Source organism: Amblyomma mixtum, chromosome 2 (genome assembly GCF_055824585.1).
Source record: "Amblyomma mixtum isolate Tamu chromosome 2, ASM5582458v1, whole genome shotgun sequence".
Lineage (NCBI taxonomy): Eukaryota > Metazoa > Arthropoda > Arachnida > Ixodida > Ixodidae > Amblyomma > Amblyomma mixtum.
Window position 1 is genome coordinate 145,244,397 of NC_143013.1, and position 20,079 is coordinate 145,264,475.

At 46.4% G+C, this 20,079-nt stretch overlaps 1 protein-coding gene across 1 annotated transcript in view; it reads left to right on the forward strand.

Annotated features, from left to right (window-relative positions):
* Nucleotides 1-3,516: 3,516 nt before the first annotated feature.
* The window catches only part of LOC149361154 (uncharacterized), a 37,964-nt gene continuing 21,401 nt past the window's right edge, over nt 3,517-20,079 (forward strand). The window contains exons 1-4 of the mRNA XM_089569456.1: nt 3,517-3,603; nt 6,627-6,719; nt 16,001-16,139; nt 18,711-18,751. Of these exons, the coding sequence (XP_089425582.1) occupies nt 3,532-3,603; nt 6,627-6,719; nt 16,001-16,139; nt 18,711-18,751 (345 nt within the window). The 5' untranslated portion in view covers nt 3,517-3,531. The remainder of the gene's footprint in view (nt 3,604-6,626; nt 6,720-16,000; nt 16,140-18,710; nt 18,752-20,079) is intronic.

Here is a 20,079-nt window from a genome sequence, read left to right on the forward strand (position 1 = left end):
AAAAACTGGACATGCATTGCTTACGAAGAAAAAAAACATTTATTAGCAAGATTTGAGAAATTCGCATGAAAATTCCCAGCAATAAATACAGTCAAAAGAGTTAGCCGCTAAGCTAGTTGGTTGTAAGACATAATAAAAGGATTCTAGTGCCAATACCTGCAACACACAAGAAAGAAGTCTCTATCGTCCGAATCAATATATCTCTTCAAAAAATAATATAATAAAACATTTAAATATTTACCGATGACCAATGTGATTCATACGGTAAGCATGCGTCAGCATCAGTGTTCTTCCCGGCCGAAGCAGCCGCTGGCGCCTGCTGGCTCAGACCGTGCCAGAGCTTCCGCTCTCTCGATCCGGTTCTGCAATCACAGAGTGATTTGCCAAACCGCACTTCATTCTTCCAACCCCTCGACTGTGATTGGCGACCGTAATGCAGCTGCAAAGTTGTCCCTCTAGCCTGGCGTCGCCTCCCATCCAGCCTTCCTTTTTTCTCTCCCCCTGCAACACTCTCTGATCGGCTTCAAATGTGGAGAGGGGAATTTCAATTCCTCTACTTTCCTTCTGCCAACGGAGGCTTCACATGTCAAAAACAACGCTAGCGCCGGAAACTTTTTCCTGTAATGGGAGTCGTAATGCTAATGAAAATATGCATATTTTATTCGTTACTATGCCACAGGGGAATCTTGAAAATTCCAGAACTCCTCATGCTAAATGTTCCAATCACCGAAAAAAATCAATAGCTCACGCTAAGCCCCTATGGGCTACACTGTAATGCTGCTGCGAAATCGCTCCACTGGACGTCTTTGAAAAAACTACATCCGCTTCACTGCTGGTGGTTCGGAGTAATATATTACTCGTTATGAGCCTTCAGGCAGGCTCGGAAAGCCCCATATCTCCACGGCTACAGAAACAACCCGTCTTACAGACAGGCAACTGTCAGTACTCTGGAGCACAGAGTAGTAGCCTCTCTGCGGACTAAAATAGGACGAGTGAACGCCATGTTTTAATATAAAGCTGTCATTTTCATCTACAAAAAAAGTGTATATGCTGCGAAATCGCGGGAACACCGCCGTTGCTAAGCAGCGTCTGTGCGATTCGAGGGCAGCAATTTGGCTGCCGTGATTGCCGCGACAGCACTGCGTTGAAAGGTAAATTTAAAAACGCTCCCTCATTGGCTGAACACATAACCGAACCCGAAATTGTAGTACAGCTCTTCTAAATCGTACATAATGGTTTTACATGTTCAGAAGGCGCCTGGTTGCTGCACAATGGATCGTTTCACGCCATCGTCCAAGTTGAATAATTTCAACAGGCGTGGTAACTTCAGTTCATTTATTTCATCCTTAAAGGCCCGAGGGCATTACAAAAGGAGGGGCTACAGTTGGGGTAAATACAAGCATTATGAAGGCAGGCACAATTAACACAATCACTACAAATTATAACAGACAAGAAAAATAAATAAATAAAAGCATCAAGGTATTCGTGGGATGATGCGGAAAAAGCAAGAAACGCACGTGCGGCGGCAAGCAAAGTTGAACGGCAATGAATGATTGATGAAATTCAAGGGCGTCCGCAGAATTTTTTGCAGGGGGGGGCCCCGTTGGTGCCCCGGGGGGGGGGGGGGGGGGGGTATGTTCGTAGCAAAAAGGCGCTATTTGCGGAGTAAATTTATTTATTTATATATAAATAAAAATTAAACAAAATGCACACATGAAAGAAAAATTACAAACAGCAAATTAAAGCGCGGCTAGGAGAGGTACATTGGAGTTTATCAACGAAGAAACAACTAAAATTAATAAAAAATGCAAAAAGATGCTATATCACTTCGTGGAGAAGAGTGCTCAGTCTTCCTGCATACGGGTTCTCGACTCACCCGGATTGATGACCAGCACACAGCACAATATGTTCGCAAACACGCAACTACAGTCACTCAGTCAGTCTTCCTTGAACAGCAACTGTAGGCGCCTCGGATTTTTCTGGGCGAATTGCGTAATTACACGTGTGATAAATTCACTTCTGTGCTTCATTACACGCTCTCGGTGCACACTCATCATACACATTGATTGGAAAAACTGTTGAACGCGTACGTTGAAAACAAAAGATGACTATATATACAACGAAAACTTATTTACAAGATAAATGCACGCTCGCAGCTTCATACACCTCGCTCCATCTTGCTTGCGCATCCGCACAGTCGAGCAACCCCACACACACTGCTCGCCGCTCGTCGTTTTCTCGTCCGCTGTCTTGGTTGTTCTCAGCTTCGCTGACAACCGGCCACTAAAAACACCCAAGCACAAACACAGAGGCGCGCACACGTGCGAGGGCTTACTTGCCGCAGTATCCCCGAATGCGCACTTTGGGGGTGAAAGGAACGCCGCGCAACTTCCGAGGGGAAGGGACACTCGCCACTCCGGTCGGAAAATTTGTTTTTGTGTTTTTATGGGGTTCAGAGCCCCAAAACGACTCAGGCTATGAGGGATGGAGTAGTACAGAGTTCCGGGTAATGTCGACCACCTGGGTCTCTTTACCATGCACTGACACGCACAGTACATGGGCGCTGTTGTGATTTGAGGCCCAGCCAGAGGTGACAGGCGAGCCAGGCAGGCGCCATCGGGCTGCGTTGACCAAAGGCGCTGGTTTTCACAGAAGACGCAAAGAACGCTGGTGTGGGGGCGCCTCGGGAGACTGCGTCGCCGTGAACAAAAGCAGCTAATCCCCTTTGCCGGAGATTCTGAAAGCGGCGCTTCTACCGAACTGCGCTACACGTGGATTGGAGGAGACAGCGAGCGGCGGCGGCGCCAACTCATCGCCCGCTTGCCCCTGAGCAGCCCGACAAAGCGGGGGTGGACACGGCTGATTTGTCCTTCCCTCCTTAAGAATTCATCGGTGACCGGCGTAACGACATAGGCGAAAACAAGATGCCCCGTGCACTGTCTGCCTCCGTGTCGCTATCTCTCTAGAGATCAAAGAAACAGACACCCATCTCAAGGCGGCTCGAAACACATGCTCGCCGGTGCCGCTGTATGTCTGGAACAGGTCGCCCTTCAGTAGAGCTAACGATGGCGTGGTTTGAAAACGGCGGAACGACGCACGCCCGGACGCGGCATTTCGCAGATGTGACCATGCGGGGCTGCTTTTACCCTTTTGACTGAGCGTACCACCGCCCCTGGTGTGCGGCCATCACTCACGGTTCGAGTGAGTGATTTTCCAGGGGGGTGCAACCGCCCCCCCTTGCCACCCCCTCCGGACGCCCATGTTGATGATAATACAGATGAAATACTTACACATCATGGAAAAGACTGGAGAGTTTTGTGCGGAATTATTTGCGATCGTCGCATAAAACAAACTTAAGCACCCTTTTCCTCTAAACATGCACCGATCTTTACAGTTGCTGTTAAAATATGATCTCATTAGTAAGAATGACACCGTGCATAATGATTGGCTTTGTTCCTCCAAGGCGCTTCGATGGGCATCGGAAGAGCAACTGCGCTGCACTTCGCCGCCCTGGGCTGCCAGCTGTCGCTGATGGCCAGGAAGGAACCGGACCTGCAGAGCGTGGCCGAGGCCTGCCGAGAGCAGAGTGGCTCTAAAGATGCGGTAGGAACCACGCGCCATGTTCTGAATTTCCACAGGCATCAAAGGCCACGGGACGAGACTGAATGCGTAACGTAAAGTATCCTAGCAGCTGCAGCTTTTCGTATCCAAGCACATCAAAGCACCTTTAAGTCACACTTTGTTCTGCTAACATAATTCTCTAAGCAAACAGGCTTCACGTGTTTCGCCTGGTACGCAACGCTACATTAAAGTTGCACTTTAAGACAATGAGCGCAGTTCTGAAGTATTTTACCTTGAGATTCCAAATATAAATGCATGAATTGTTGCTCACATCCTGGGCTGTGAATTCTGCGGGTATTTAATTTTTGACAGCACCATGACAGTGAGGTGGTTCGCCTGACTTTGTGAGTAGGGCACAAACTCTCCGTGGAAGGAACCCTCTGAGGCCTCATCTTGGGACGAATAAAGGATAAAAAATACCTCAATTACTTAATGCACGCACTACCTAGTTTGAAAAATTGGGTGTAGAAAGGGGGTCTTAGGGACAGAGAGCACAGATGACTCGCCCTTTCAATTCCATCAGACGCAAGGCTCATATAGTGGCAACTGTGCCAAGAGTGCTATGAGCATTCAGCACAAGTCTCAGCCGAACACCTCCACGTTCCCTACAATCGGCCCCAAGGAAACCTACAGCGCGCAACGCCAGCACTTCTTCCACCGTGTGGTACCGACATCCCTCGCGCCATTGCGTGCTGCGAAGAGCTCTTCCTTCGAAGGTTACGGTTCAGCGCTGCCTTTTCCACAGCAGTAACCTGATCGTGGCCGGTAGAGTACCATGCCCCCTTCGGCCACTCCAGCCACTCCTTTCCCTTCCGGTCTGCGAGGCCGTCACTAGACACGTACTCTGGGATTGCCCCTCTCAGCAAACCTTCCAACATAAATACCTGTTCTGATGCGTTGCGCCCCCCGGTCGACCGCCGTACCTAGAAGACCACAGTTTCGGTCCGCACCACCGGGCCTTGCTGGACTTCCTTCAGAAATCCGACGTGAATCTTAATTTGTAAACTAATGCTGTATGTCAAAGGTACTCGGTCGCAATGAAAACAAAGTAAAGTCTAAAACAAAGGAGTTCTCAAAATGTATATCGGTATCACGCTTAAACACCAACGAGAGTGCATCTAAAGACACCTGCATAGTACACCAATTTGTCGATCCCAAGGACCGTACTCGAGTGACCCATGCTAGACAACGAAGGAAACACTACTGAAGAATGTAATGAAAACTTAACTGAAAAACGAACCTATTATTGAATCGCGTTAGCTCTCTGAAAGTCACTGAGCATGACAGTCTGGATGCATGCGACAAAATGTAATCGAAGATAGAGCTGGAGAGCTACCAGCTGCCGTCACCGCTGTTCCGTCTCGAAATTTGACAGTCTTCACGTCACGGGACGCAGGCTTGGTATCCTTCCTCTGGCTGGTCGGAAAACTCTGACAATCAAGTATCTTAAAAATGACGCAGCTCGCCCTTTTTTCCGTCGGTGATTTGAATGCTGAAGTGTTTCGGGAATTCCATTTCTGATGGCGTCAGCAAAGCAGCCACCTTTTTCTTCACCAAAAACGATCGCACCATTTGCAAGTAATAGTTTAACGCGTTCCATAGTTAAGTTGGCGGTAATTTTTCCGTTTCCATTTTCGTTCCTATTTCCGTTTCCGTTTCCGCGGAAATTCCATCTCTTGGCAATATACTGCCGCGTGATGCGGATGCCAGAGACTGGCGGCGACGTCGATGAAAAAATCTAGGCATACTTAGCCATGAAGCGCACTCTGTATCCCGGGTGTTTTTGCCTGCAAAAGATGCACCTTTTACAGTTTGTCATTCAGGGCTCAGCCATATTGACACTAAGTACTGACACTGAGTACTGGCACTGCCATATTGAGCTGTATGTCACATGTGCATGTCACATCTGCGGCGGCCAGTAGTGGTGCTCATAAATTGGCACAATGATTCTTTACTAACTTTATTTTGAATCTGAAAAGCAATCTAATATTTATAAAAGAAGACTAGCTTAAGGAAATATTATATCGGAACTTGTCCTGCTGTGGTTCTCAACGCCACATCAAGCCTTTGATAGGTGAGGACCTTGCGTTTGAGAAAAAAAATTAATCTGAGTGATAGTCGCTAGATTGCCCCTTATAACTTGCCTATTACGAGGGAATGTTTTTTTCATACTGCGTATTTTAAGTCGGCCATATTCCTAAAAAATTGTTAAGGTGATCAAGGTGATCTTTTTTGGCACGAATACAGAGCTATCAGCAGAGGGACTATAAGCATTTTGCGTAGCATATCTCGAAGTTTCGTTACTTTAGACACATTTCTTTTCAACCTTGTTCCCAGCATCAAAAAGCACTATTCGATATAAAGAAAGAAATCTAAGCGAGCCTATCATATATAAGTAGCAGTTGCTGTTTCCGGCACAATAACCTTATTAACCTTCGCATTCGTGTCACCATTGTCAATATTCCGATCGCATGGCATATTTTGCGGCACGGAACAGTGCGTGTAGAGGCTTGATACTCATCACTACTAATGATGGCTGGCAACTAATGTATGGTTCCTCCTTTCTCAGTAAAAAAATTACTAATTTTGTTTGCACTAAATTTATGATTCTTTATCTGTGCTCTCCGTTTCTCTTTATTTCACATCGAGTGAAAGACTTGTATCATCGACATAGACTGCAAATTTTACGGACAGGTCGACTTTAGCAGTATCGCTTATATTTTTGTTAAAAAGGTAATGCCCTGAAACGCTGGTTTCAGTTACTGCTTACTAAGAACAGAATGACTTGGCATAGCTCGGCCTTATATGCGTCTGCCGACAGACAGCAGATTTTATAATAAGCTTTAAAAGCAACACTTTTGATTTCCATTTTTTCTGTAGGTTCAGTGAAGCACGTGGGCTGTAGAATAACGCATTTTAAATCTCTGACTGTGCATGTGGCCCCCTGACGAAGCTTATAAACAGGTGACTTGTTTTGTAACTTTTTGCTAATGAATCCCGAACAGGTATTGGCCGTTCCTGGCGACGTTACGGTTGAAGAGGACATTGCAGCTGCTGTTGACGAAACTGTTAAGTACTTTGGAAAACTCGATATTCTGGTGAGTACTTGTCCGCCAATAGCTTTGCATCAGTGTGGAAACATTTAGAACCATTTAAGATTTTAAAAAACTTCATACAGTAGCTGTTAGAAACTTGACAGGAACTAAAACAGCTTTTTTTTTCACTTTTGCTCATCGCACTGTAACCAACCCCACCCGCCGCAGTGGCTTGGTGGCTGTCACGAGACGATAGATTGAATTGCCCTGCGGCGGCCGCATTTCAACGCTGGCGAAAAATGACAATTGCCTCAAAAAGAAATAAAAAAGAGGACAGGACGGGTGGCTGCCGTCCTCCTCCTTCTTGTGTTCTCTTCATACTTGCGCTGTTTCCTGCCAACATGGCAACAAACCAACAGGCCCAACAGCGAGTACTGCTTGAGATTGCGCTGTTCAATGTCAGCGCACGTTCAGCAATAGCCGGTGTAGAAAATCATTCGGACCCTTTTATTACTGCGGCTTTCATTGCGAAACACCAGATTTGGCATGTTTAAAACCCGTGCAGCCCGTACCACTGTAAGCCAAAGTCGGCTTTTTTGGGTCAGGAAAAAAACAGCGAAGATTGCATTCCTCAGTCATGCATTATCGTTGGTAGCTTCATTTATTTATTTTTATTTATTTATTTATTTATTTATTTATTTATTGTACCCTCAGGGCCCGAAGGCATTACAGAGGGGAGTGGGGATACATAAAAATTGAGCCTAAGCAGCAAAAACAAGGGGAGAAAACCAAAATAAACCAGGAATACATAAAAAGTGAAAACACAGGAAGGCAATGAGGTTAGAATGCAGTGGGGATATGTTAAAACAGTGTGTAGACAGTGAAAGTCAATTTTTATACAGTAATAAACGACAGATACTCAGAAAGAAACATTAAGGACTTTACGAAATGCATTGTTATTAGAAATACCTGCGATGTCGTGGGGAAGGTGATTCCAGCTGACGGAAGTTCGGGGTATGAATGAGTCATGAAAACATTTGGTGTGACAAGATGGGATTCCAACTTTATGACGGTGATCAACGCGTGCTGATATGTAACATGGTCTTGACAGTAACTTAGGATTGAGAAGGCTGTTGTGGTAAATTTTGTGAAAAAGACACAATGAGGCTATTGATCTGCGGTGGGAAAGAAGTGGTAGGGACAAACTTGATTTCATGGCGGTTACACTGCTTGTTCGGTGATAATTAGAAAGAATGAAACGGCATGCGCGGCATGCACCTAAAGCATTTGCCATCGAGCAAAATATGTTCACTACCTTCGAGGTATTTGCATCTGATATTATTGCACACTAGAGAAACCGTCTTCGAAAGGAAGTGACTGCAGAAAATAAACATTGGCGCAGAAACCAAGCAGACCAATATGAGAGATATAAGAAAACACGTTATTAAGTAGGCGATTTCGGAATGTGAGTTTAGATTGTTTACTTTCTTTTACCCTCAATATTCTGTTCACATTGCGTTGCTGCCGAGAAGACTATTCTAAAACCTGCCTGTTACGCACCTTTTCTGAAATTTAACGATGTTAATAAGCAGAAGTCTCACCACTTTGAATTGCAAACAGTGCTTTTCAGCTTGAAGAAAAGCAGTTTTTGTTTGGAAAAAGTTCCGACTAAATTACATACTAATCGTTGAAGGTCACATTGAAGTCTTCACAAAATCAGAAGCGGCAAAAGCTTTAGTAACTTCATAACATTTGAGAAGAGGACTGATTTCTTTCAGTAAAAATCTACTTCACTACCAAACTGTGCAGATAATATTCGCACCGCCTACTCACTGTAGCTGCCGCAGTGGCTCAGTGGTTGTGTCGCTCCCATGTTGACCCGAAAGGCGGGGTTTCGATTCAGGCCGCGGCGGTCTTTTGTCGATGAAAGTGACATGATAGAGGCCCGTCTCCTGAGCGATGTCACAGCAGGTTAAAGAACTCCAGGCGGTCGAAATTTCCTGGAGCCCTCTAGTACGGCGTCCCTAGTAGCCTGATTCCTTTGTGACATTAAACAAAAAAAGACAAAAAAGAAATAGACTCATTGTAATGGTTGCGCACCAAAGGAAACACATCGCTTGTGCCAGCGGAGCAGGCCACATTTTTTTTACTTTGAACTAGATTGGCGCCTTGTCCTCACGGGGTGCAGCATGTTTAGGAACATCGAATTGTGTCTCATGTTTTGAAGCTTTCTGCACAAGGAATGATGGCGAAAGCAGGCATGTAAGATGCAGGGTCGGCTTGAAGCGATGAAAGGAGCTTAATTAAGACCATTGCCGACCTATTCAATGTTTGGAGTTGGCTGTAACAAAAAATAACCTGAGAGCATGTTGAGTGTATGCTCTGCCGCCTTTGAAAAGTGTAAAATGATGCAGGGGTGCATTAAAGTCTGCTTAGGAGCAATAATGCGGGAGCATTTCACCTACTGCAACCGATTATATTGCGGCGTGTTCGTTTCTTAATGCCTCTGCCCTAAGTCATGTTTCCGCTCTAGCTTCAGTTCGACCACGTCCGAAGACGTGGGTCTCGTTGCTAAAGCGTCTAGTAAGTACAGCAAAGTACTAACCAGTTTATTAGAAAATGTAATTGAATGATTAACCAATGCAGTAGGTAATTCATAAATTAAATTAAATTACCGATGAATCTGTGAAGGAATTCGCCAATTCACTAATTGTTTACCGCTTCATAATAATTTATTGGCTATTTAGCTAGTAATGTTGGTAACTTAATCATTCCTGCGAATTACACAATTATTATCCAACTATTCTATTAATTACTCCTATAATGGATGATTGACATTTCATCTGGACACGCTCTAATGACGCTGTCTGCTAACAGGTCCTGTACACGCCACTCATCAGACAAGAAATGCTTTCGCTTTAATATATTTTTGTGCCTTGACTCACAGGAGCTGACTACAGCATTTATGTAAAGTGATATTTGAGTTATCAACGTTAAATCGCGAATGCTTTATCAAAGTATTGGCAATCTGTTATTTCTCAGCCTGATAGGACCGATGCAGCTACAGAATGCGTGAGCAGAGTAGATGGTTGGTTTGTTGGTTGGTTTATGGGGTTTAACGTCCCAAAGCGACTAAGGCTATGAGAGACACCGTAGTGAAGGGCTCCGGAAATTTCGACCACCTGGGATTCTTTAACGTGCACTGACATCGCACAGTACACGGGCCTCTAGAATTTCTCTTCCAAAGAAATTCTAGCCGCCGCGGCCGGGATCGAACCCGCGTTTTTTGGGTCAGCAGCCGAGCACCATAGCCATTGAGCCTTCGTGAGCAGAGTAGAGGAACATCAGCGTGCCAAGCTTCCTGTTCTGCACAAAAAGCGCGCAAATGTCGGATCATAAACATTCTTCTTAAAAGAATTTGCCAGTGCCGCCACTTGCTAGAAAAGTGGCGGCAGCATTCAGCATTAAGCAGCCAGGCCAGGTAAAGATAGTGATGTAGAAAACAATTTTTTTTGTAATGTCTGCTTTATATAAGTTCGGCTCATAACACAGAAGTGAATAATAATACTCATATACTATAAATTTACCGAAATGTTGAACTAATATTGGTATAATATTCTTAAAACATTTATTCTCGTCGGACCGCTCGCCGACCGCTACACTTCAAGACTTCTCAGTTCGCGCTGCGGCACACAACGCAAATAGGTCATGAAAAAAGTTTCTTGCACGCGCAAGTAACGCGGAATGAAGTATTTATTAAACATTTCGTGAACTTAAGGTTGAGTGCCGTAAAATTTAAGTATTTCGCGGTTCGTCGGTTTGTTGTTGTTCTTAATTTATTCACACTCCTACAAAGCTCAGCGAGAATCTAATGGTGGTGGTATGACAATGGTGGGTCACAAATAGAGGTGTAACGTACACATATCAAAGACAAGAGGCCCAGAACGCAATTAAATCTGATGGCTACATGCCTCATGCAAGGAGGCTGAAATTATGCTAGAATGCGCATCGGAATTTCTTCCATCCAAGCATTCGGCTACTCTATGCTGATTTGAAAGCAGAGAGCCAAATGTTCGTGTGGCAGGCACGGTCCCCAACTTCCTTTTCAGGTCACCTTCAGGAGAGAGTACTGCGTTTCTCTCGGGCAGACAGTTTTAGTGCACACCATTCCCTCGGGCCGAATTGATTTTTTCTCATTGCAGTCAAGTAGATTCAAGAAGAATGCAGCAGCAGTGTACTTGTTTTTTAAAGAGGTTGTATATCTACAGGCACCTTTACAGAAATCTCTACAGGAGTTTTAAACGAGGTTTCATGGAACTGTGACGATCACTCATCACGGCCGTTCTCGCCACAGCCTTGATATAAAGAGCTACTCGGGCTCGCTCTCCAGGAAAGCAAAAGCATGAAGTGTCCACGCCAGCTTTCTAATTTGTCTTATCGTCCTCGTCGCAATTTGTTATTTTAAAACCAATTTTGTTTAGTAGCAGTTTTCTCGCTCTAATATGTCTTTATAAGGCAATAAAGCAGAAAACGAAAAACATCAATATAGCGACAAGGTAGTGTCGTTGGCTCCAAAGATGAAAATTTCGTAGTTCAATTTCCCGCTTGTGAACAGTGATACGGTAATATGGCTCAAGGCGAGGAAGACGCAGAGACGACCAGGGCATAGCCCACAAACCAACGAGAGCTCACACAGCAGAAGTCATAGACAGAGTACGGGCACGGGCGCTGCCTGTACACTTTGTTCACGTCGTCGTCATGTGTATTATCCTTTTCACGGACACCTTTGCAGCAAGAACATCGTCTAGACGCAGGTTTAGGGTGTTTCAGGGCAGTGCGAGAGACAGGGCTCACCTGTCGACCTGCACTACATCACGCCGATTTTGACGGGCTCTTGACCTCGTAGGTGACTGCACTGAACTGGCGCAGCACACGGCCAACATAACGGGACTGAAGTTTTTTGGAGAGCCTAATGCAGCGAAATAGCTACCAAGGCAATACGAGGGACCCAGAGCAGAGACAGAGGATGCAGTGGCGGTGGTAGTAGGATTCCTTTTTGGAGGCCTGCGAGGCTGGTAGCCGAAAGCGCTCTAGTTGGTGGGCATGGGTGGCACGGGAAATCGCTTCGTGGCCGTATTGAGTACACGGTGCAGCAGGGGTCGCAAGCATTGTTTCAAGAGGCAAATGGGCCTCTCTGCCGTACAACGGAGGACATGTTGAGAAGCCAGCAATGCCACGGCGCGATGAGTTCTACGCAAAATGTAACGTAGGGAAGAGCTATATCCCAGTCACAATGATCCAGTGAAAAGTGCCGACTTTTTCAAAAGTAACCAGGCGGCCGCAAACGGCTCGGGAGCAGGAGCGTGGTCGCGAGGTGCCTTCACGTTCGCGGCGCTTGCTGGCAAGGGCTTGCTCCAATATTACCGCTGATGACGTTGCTTTGCTCCCACACGCTCGCTGCGTGGCGATGATATGCGATGGTCAGTTCATGTGTAGTGGAGCAGGTACCGATAATGCCATCGACAACTTCGGAGACAAAGCACCGACCCAGTCAGTGAGAAGTTGGCGTGGAACACAATGACGTAGATGAGGTTGTTTAGAAGCCGGAAACATCAGTAGCAGTACTGGTGGGGAGTGCCAGCATGAAGGCATAGCGGTCAGCATTATCCGTGGTAGCTGCAAACCATCTCTTTCCGGAAATGAACGCAGGTAAGGCGCCGAAAGGACCTAAGCCGACGCAGTAGACAGGTTGGGGTGGGAAAACAAATGTAATAATAAAAATATAAAATAATAATAATAAAATCAAGTTCTTTTTTCTCTTCCTCTCGGATGGGACGCCGATAGGTTAGAGCATGTTCGCTTAGAGAGTGGTAGAGCGATTCTGTCGCTGGCACTGGCAGCAGGCTCAAACAGAGCGGCGTACAGAGCGGTAGAGGCAGGGCCAAACGAATCGACGGTGTAGGCGGTCGTACGTATGAGAGACAAGCAGATGATCAACTGAGGAGAGATCGAGGAGCTCTTGGAGTACAGGAGTGCGAAGGAATTAGGCACGACGACAGGGGGTCGGGGCTACCGGTTACGAATTCTGCGGCATAAATTATCATAACGGAGCACAAAACGGCGCATCGGAGGGTCAGATAGGGTGGAGTAGAGGAGTTCGATAACTGCGCGCTGTGCTGCATCGCGTTGAGGTTCTTCGCCCCTGTTAGCAAAATCAGAGAGCGAAATAGGGGCCGGCGTCGCCGTCGGTGCCAGGATTGTCACAGACGTCAGCGCTGTAACAGGAGAGGCACTGTGCATCATTGTACATACCACTATACTCTCGAGCACCGAGTGATCGCAGGCGAAATGACCAACGACCAAACTGGCCCGGAGTGTCTTTCAGGAAGAGTTGAGAGTTGGCACGGCTCATCGTGGTCGGTGACAACTGGGAAAGGGCAGCCGGATACGCAGCAGCGAAATTTTCCAACAGCCACAAAATGTCTGAGTGCTCACATTCAGTGATGAAGTAATTGCCCTCTGAGGTAGAGAGGAGCCGGTGGGCGTAGACGATGCCGCGGTCGTGTCCGGATTGCCGCTGAGAGAGGGCACCGCCCATTGCATTCCAATTGGTTTCAGCATAAGCTTCAGTGGGGGCTGATACATCCAAGTATGCCAAAGCTGGCGTCGTGGTAAGCGTGGAGATCAGATTGGAAAATGCTTGTTCTTGGTCATGTCTTCAGAATTGATGTCTTTCTGAGGAGGTCAGTGAGGGGGCGGGCTAGGTCTCCGAAACCTTCAACGAACCCAGAGATCTCCTGGCGTAGTTGCAAGAGCATAGCATAGTATGAAGGGGGTGGGGGTGTCCCTCTCGCCTCCGATGTTATCTGGATGAAGATGAACCCCCGTGAAGTAGACGACATGGCCTGAGATGGTTATCTGACATCGCGAAAAGCGTCATATACGAGAGTTGAGCTGCAGACCGGCATGACGGAAGTGCGAGGGAATCTTGGTAAGGTCAGCGAGGTGAGAGGGAATGGCGGTCGAATAGATGCCGTCGAACAGTAGGGACCCATGGAGCACTTAAAAGCTTAAAAAATGGCGTCCATCATGCGCTCGAAGGCGCATTGCACACTCCGAAAGGCACAACTCTAAATTCATAAAGCCCATCAGGAGTCCCAACCACGGTCTTTTCAGGTTGTTGTCATCCACTGAAATTTTCTTCTAGCGGAATCGAAGAACAGTGGCGATGAAGCATTCGACATCACAGAGACAGCCAAGGGCGTTGTCAATTCCCTCCAGGGCGTACACATCCTTTTTAATGATTTTTTTTCGGGGGCTATAATCAATGAAAAAGGCCATGAGCCATCTTTATCCTTCCCAAGTACGACTGGAGAGAGCCACAGACAGTGGGAAGGTCTGATAACGTTCTTATCAAGAATTTTGGTGGATTGGTGTTAATCACCAGTCGCTCAGCGTTGGAGACACGGTATGGTCGGTGCTAGATCGGATGGGCATTGGTGTAGTCGATGCAGTGTGCCATAGCGAGAGCTTGGCCGAGCACCGTGTTATTGGTTTCAAAAATGTCTGAAAAATATTCTAGACAGTACCGAAGCTTGGTTGTTTGGTAGCGGTGGAGACCGGTGACCATCGCTGTCGTGAATGCGCCCGTTGAAAGAGCGGGATGCTGGCGCAGGGCTCCTGAATGGCGAAAGTGGTGCCGTAAGCACACATATGCCGGACGCGAGCACTTGACGAGTAGAACCAAAGTTCAAAAATGGCCGAGGCAGAGCGTTGACCTCCATAGTGGTGATGGTATGGGGTAGAGTAACGTTACGGGTTACCTGGAGGACAAGAATAGGCGCAACGATGTAGTCATCAGTGGGAACCGGGAGTAATGGAACTCGAAAATTTGCTGCAGTCTTTTGACATTTCGTAGTAAGGAAGCACATCAACGTTTAGAGAGCCTGTTTGCCCATTCTGTATCAGCAGGACAACGGCGAATGAAAAAAAAATTAAAATATGGGGCAACACATTAAGCCCTCGAAACGCGTCCCTAGCTTCCTTACTTCAGAAGCTGACAGCTTCATAACAGAAGCTGAACGCTTCTATGTTGACTAACCAACAGGACCAAAGTGCCACATTACTGAGCTCCTTTAACTCTTAAAGTGCCGTTTTGAGGCTACAGAGGCACCAAGGTTCAAGCAAGCAGCTTCGCACACACGCAGGCAGCCGCAACGCACTGGCTGTGAACAGCATTGGATCGCGAGGTTCTCGTGGCCATGGCTCACTAAAGATGCATTAAACTATATAACAAATACGAGCTGAAGGCTGCCACATTCACCGTTACAAAATGCCTCGAACAGCAAGGAGCATATAGCCGTCCACCTCTTATTAGATATATTCGTTAAACCATCTGAGTGTGGCAAGCCGGCTCTAAAAAAACTAAGGATGCAAAGATCGATCCCTTATGAACTTTGACTGGCACACCACAACCGTGCTTTAGCCGCCGCATCCTGCTGTGCATTAGCGACGATATTCCTTGCACGCCCAAGCGATTGAGCGGAAGGCTTGCAATCACTGAACACACTGTTGTTGAATCAATCAATCTTAAATCAATCAATCTTAAAGGCATTGACGTTATTATTGAATAATTTTACGCTGCATTATTTCCTCTTTGATACGTCCCAGTATGTAGATATGTGTCTGTCTTAGTAGTGTATATCTCTGAGAAGTCCTAACTATGATAAGCATTTACTAATTTCATTTATTGCCTGCTTAGTCGTTGCACATTGAAACAAGATTAGCAGCGATAAATGAAGTTCGTGTTTGATATGAGCCATAACTGTAGCAAGGTAAAATTTGGTAGCGTGGATATGCGCGTCATTAGCAGAGAGTCAATCAACCAACCACAAGCAGAGCTTGACGGGCCCAGCAACTCCACTAGAAAAGAAAAATATATTCAGGCAACGACTGATTTCGTAGATTACATCTTTACGCACTGGTTTACAAATCAAGAGAAGGGCAGATGGTAATATTGCAATATTCTAAGGTGACCTGACTGCGATGTGCGATATATCCTCATTAATTAGCAGCGATCATCTGTCCAGCTTACAAAAACATATTTAGCCCATGTTATGCTCAATGATAGATTTGATATTGAAGGAAAAATATGCCTAAGTGTTACCCCTGCCTAGAGGTTATAAATCGTAACCCGATTCGGCGCTTATAATCGCACTTTTGTGTCTTTGTAATCTAGCTCTTATCTAACTAGAAACAATTTTTTTCCATGACTGTAGACTTCGACTATCCTTTAATAGGATTACATGTTGGCATTCTGAGGCAGTGTTTTCTATTTCACGCAGGTGAACAATGCTGCGTTGTTCGCGCCAGGGGAAACAGACAGCGCTTCATTGGAAGATTTTGACAGAACATGGAAGACCAACCTGCGAGGGCCGCTGTTGATGATTCGAAAAGCGCTGCCCTTTCTACGCGAAAGCAAAGGTGCGTTCGAGACACGAGTTCTTCCCTGGACACCCAGCAGTGCACGCATCCTGTCCGACATTACGAAACTCAATTTCCGCGTACTTGCTTGGAAATATATTAACCCTTCATTCAGGAGCAGACAAGGGTATGGATAAGAGGGGCTCGTTATTACGTACATGACGGAAGCCAGCAATCACCGATACCAAGGAGCGTAGGAGATTTTTTTTTAAATTTGTGGTGTTCATGAATTGGAGGTTAATAAGGCGAATATTTTTAAAGATAACTTATTGGAAAGCAGTAGTGAAACAAACCGAAATTCGTACGCCGCGCGTTCAGATCCCACCGGTGACATGTGGCTATTTTTCTTCTGCTTTCTAATCGAGTATCTTTAAAAATAAGGAGCTTATTAACACCAAATTTATGAACGCCACAAATTTAAATAAAAATTTCCCATGCTGTTTGCTTTCGTTGACTCTTGGTTTAATTTATTCAAGAGGAAAGCCAAAAGTGATAAGCAATACTCAGGCGTGTCTGAGATGTTTTAATATCTGCATGTCATATGACAGCCTGAGTTAGCTCCCATTGCTATATAGCTTGTTGCATTTCGGTGTCTAACAATAGTTTTTGGTAGATGCACACTAAGGCGCAAAAGATGCGAAGGCCGATGAAGAACAGCCGAGTGCAATGGGGCACCGCATCTAGAAAGCAGCTGTTGACGCTGAGCGCGCTGCCCCTTAGGTAAAGCTGACTTTGCTGAACGCAAGTGGGAGGCGGGGGGGGATGAACAGCCCTAAAAGCGAGAAAGCAAGCCGCGCAGGAAAAGAAGCTAACAAAAGTGCCGCAAAATGACTGCACCTTAAGACACGAACACTGCGAGGGGCACCCCAAGCGCCAAGCCTAATGCGAGAGCTTTACAGGGAGCATGTCGCGGAGGAAGTGGAATGAGCAGTAAGCGGACTGAAGCCCTTAACAGATTGAATCCGCGAAAGTTGCCAGAGAAGCAACCTAGGAGGGTCACGTAAGTCACGTCACCTTATAGCGTCATCACAACCAGGCCACCGTGGCGGGCGGCAGTTAAATTAATGACCGGTCACGAGAGGTTTCCCTGGAAAAGCAAACTTGGACACACATACGATGGCAGCTGCTGCCATTGGTGGAGCATGTGTTGCCATCACAGGGCAGTGGCGTATCGTTTCATCGCGCCACCGCTGCGCCAGGATTGTAATGACGACTCCCAGGGATCTATGAATATAAGTTACAAAGTGGCCGTTGTTGCAGCCGTTAAAATTAGATGACGAGCACGAAGAGAGGCCAAGAATGAAAAATGAAAGGAAAAGAGAAATTGGTGTTTAGTTAATGGTTAATGAGCATAGTTCGTGCCAACGTCTGAATAATTATATTTCCGAGAAAACTATATCAAAAGCACACATCATCAACGTGAACTTATTGATACACATTTACAGCTTTCTCCTCCCCTCGCTCACATTTAATAGGACGCCAGGCGGTCACGGGATATTATGCTTTCCGTAAAGCAAAAGAGTGAGCTAGATGGTTTGCCATAAGTAATGAGCAGCGCACCAGAATAAAACACAGACAGAGCGAGTTACTTCTTTCTGTCTGTGCTTCTTCTGGTGCGCTGTTGTTTACTTAGAGTATGCTCTCCAAATACAGACTTTAAAATGTGTGCAAAGCAGCGCTATGTCTATCGTTGTGCCAGAGATACGCCACAAATAACGTCTTCTAGAAAACTTCGCCGTTGCTTGATAAACGGCGGCTGCTCTCGCAGCGAGGGCGCAGCTTCTTCGCTGAGCGGCCAGGGTTCGTTCCCAACCTCTAGGGTGCAAATTTCGAAGACCCGCCAGCGTTGCCTAGGTGCTACCTGGGCCAGGATGTAAGTGTTGTTGTTGTTGTTGTTGTTGTTGTTAGGCTTTCAAAAGATGGCACCTATCCACACTGGGGGATCGGTCAAGGATCGGAAGGTAAAGGTTGCTATTCACCTGTACATACTAGAGGCAAAAGAAAAGCACACGGGAGCGCAACACCGGGGGAGTCTACCACAAGGAGAGCAGGGTATTAGTTTGGAAAAGGTATTAGTTTGGAATAGAGAGAAAGAGAGAGAGAAAGAGAGAGAAAAAAAGAGATTAATTCGAAAGCGTAGAAAAAGCGCTATCTCCTCGTCTTCGTGAGCTACTGGCGTCACGCGCATGGCGTGCGAGTGCTGTGTCTCTCATCCACCGAAACCTCGGCTGAGAAGATGAATCGCCTGAGACAATAGGCGGAAGATCTTCCCGAGATTCTACGCGAACGCGAGCACAACCGGCGCGCACCTTAAAATGCAGACCTCTGGAGAGGTACCATAACACATGAAGGAGAATGAAGGAAACACTTAAAGCTAGGCTGGCTTGAGATGACTCTTGCTTCTTCGTCTGTTCCTTGTCAAGACGAACGCAGCTTCTATTAGTGAAATACTTGTCAGAACATCTTCGCTTCCCTGCCCCCCGTCATTCATTTCGCGCTGTGAAGCTTTCTGTCTGTCCTGCGAATTATTTTTCCGTTCAGAGCAACATGTTTCTGTATGATTTGCTGTAGGTTGCATCGTGAACGTCTCAAGTGTCACTTCACTGCTTGTGGTGAGTGAGACGTTGATATTTTTGTTTTTGTTGAGGCAGCTTAGCCAGTGTGGCGTGGCGTTATACGAGCGGCCTTGTGGCTCAGTGGTTATGGTGCTCGGCTGCTGACCCGAAAGACGCGGGTTCGATCCCGGCCGAGGCGGTTCAATTTCTTTGGGGGAGAAATTCTAGAGGCCCGTGTACTGTGCGATGTCAGTGCACGTTAAAGAACCCCAGGTGGTCGAAATTTCCGGAGCCCTCCACCACGGCGTCTCTCATAGCCTTAGTCGCTTTGGGACGTTAAACTCCATAAACCAACCAACCAACCAAGCATCAGATAAAGCTACCCCTGTTGTAAGGAGTGAAAGCGAAAGAAGGTTCGGATGGGAAGCAATAGGCATGGCGGAGTGGACAGGTGTTCGTGTTTTGTGAGGAATCCGCCGACATATGACGGACAAGGAGAACGAGAGTAAGCAAGCCGTTTCAGCAATGTGTAGATGGTAGATATATCACACCCCTCGGATGGTGTTTGGTGGAATGCTGGTTGCCTCGCCACTCGACAGATGGCGCACCATGTCAACGCAGCATCTCGACTCGCTTCTGCGAAAATTGTGCACGCCGCTAAGAGCAGTTTTGCCTTCATTCCGGAAAATCTAAGCAAGTACCGATTTTGAACCACTTATCAGGTAACGTAGACCATATTTTGCTACTTTGTGAACGTTATTTCAGCTCGAATGGGGCAGTAGATTTTACATAGGAATTTTTTAAAACCCGGCCCCCAATATTGCAGACCCTGTATATGCACACAGACGCCATGAACATTTCCCATCGTAGCAAGTGGCAGTTTCTTTAAACATTGGTTGCCAAAGGTAACTCTTCGCTCAACCACTGCGCCAGGAGTGGCATGAGAACTCCGAAGCACCTATGATTTTAAACCACACAGTGCCGAATTTCGCCAATATTTGCATTGAACTAATATCGCTACCCTAACAACTTCCATACGTGAACAGCGGAACCGAAGTGAAAACCGAAGTGGTAGAGCACCTAATACGCATTCTACCTTACCGCGCAAGTCGACCAATTTTTGTTTTTACAAATGATATTCCGGCTGTCTTTCAATGATTAGCTTTGATCGCCAATTGTAAACCCAGCAGCTTTGGTCAGGAAATTATGGCAGCCTTTGTGATTTTGGCAAACTCACTGGATACCTCGCTTTGCCCGTGTTGGACGCACTGCACTACAAGTGTATTTTTGTCGCTCAGCGGTAGAGGTACACAGCATACAGCGCTTAGCAAGGCGCGACTACAATGGTATACTGGCCACTGCATGCAAGGAAGTGTTAACCACTT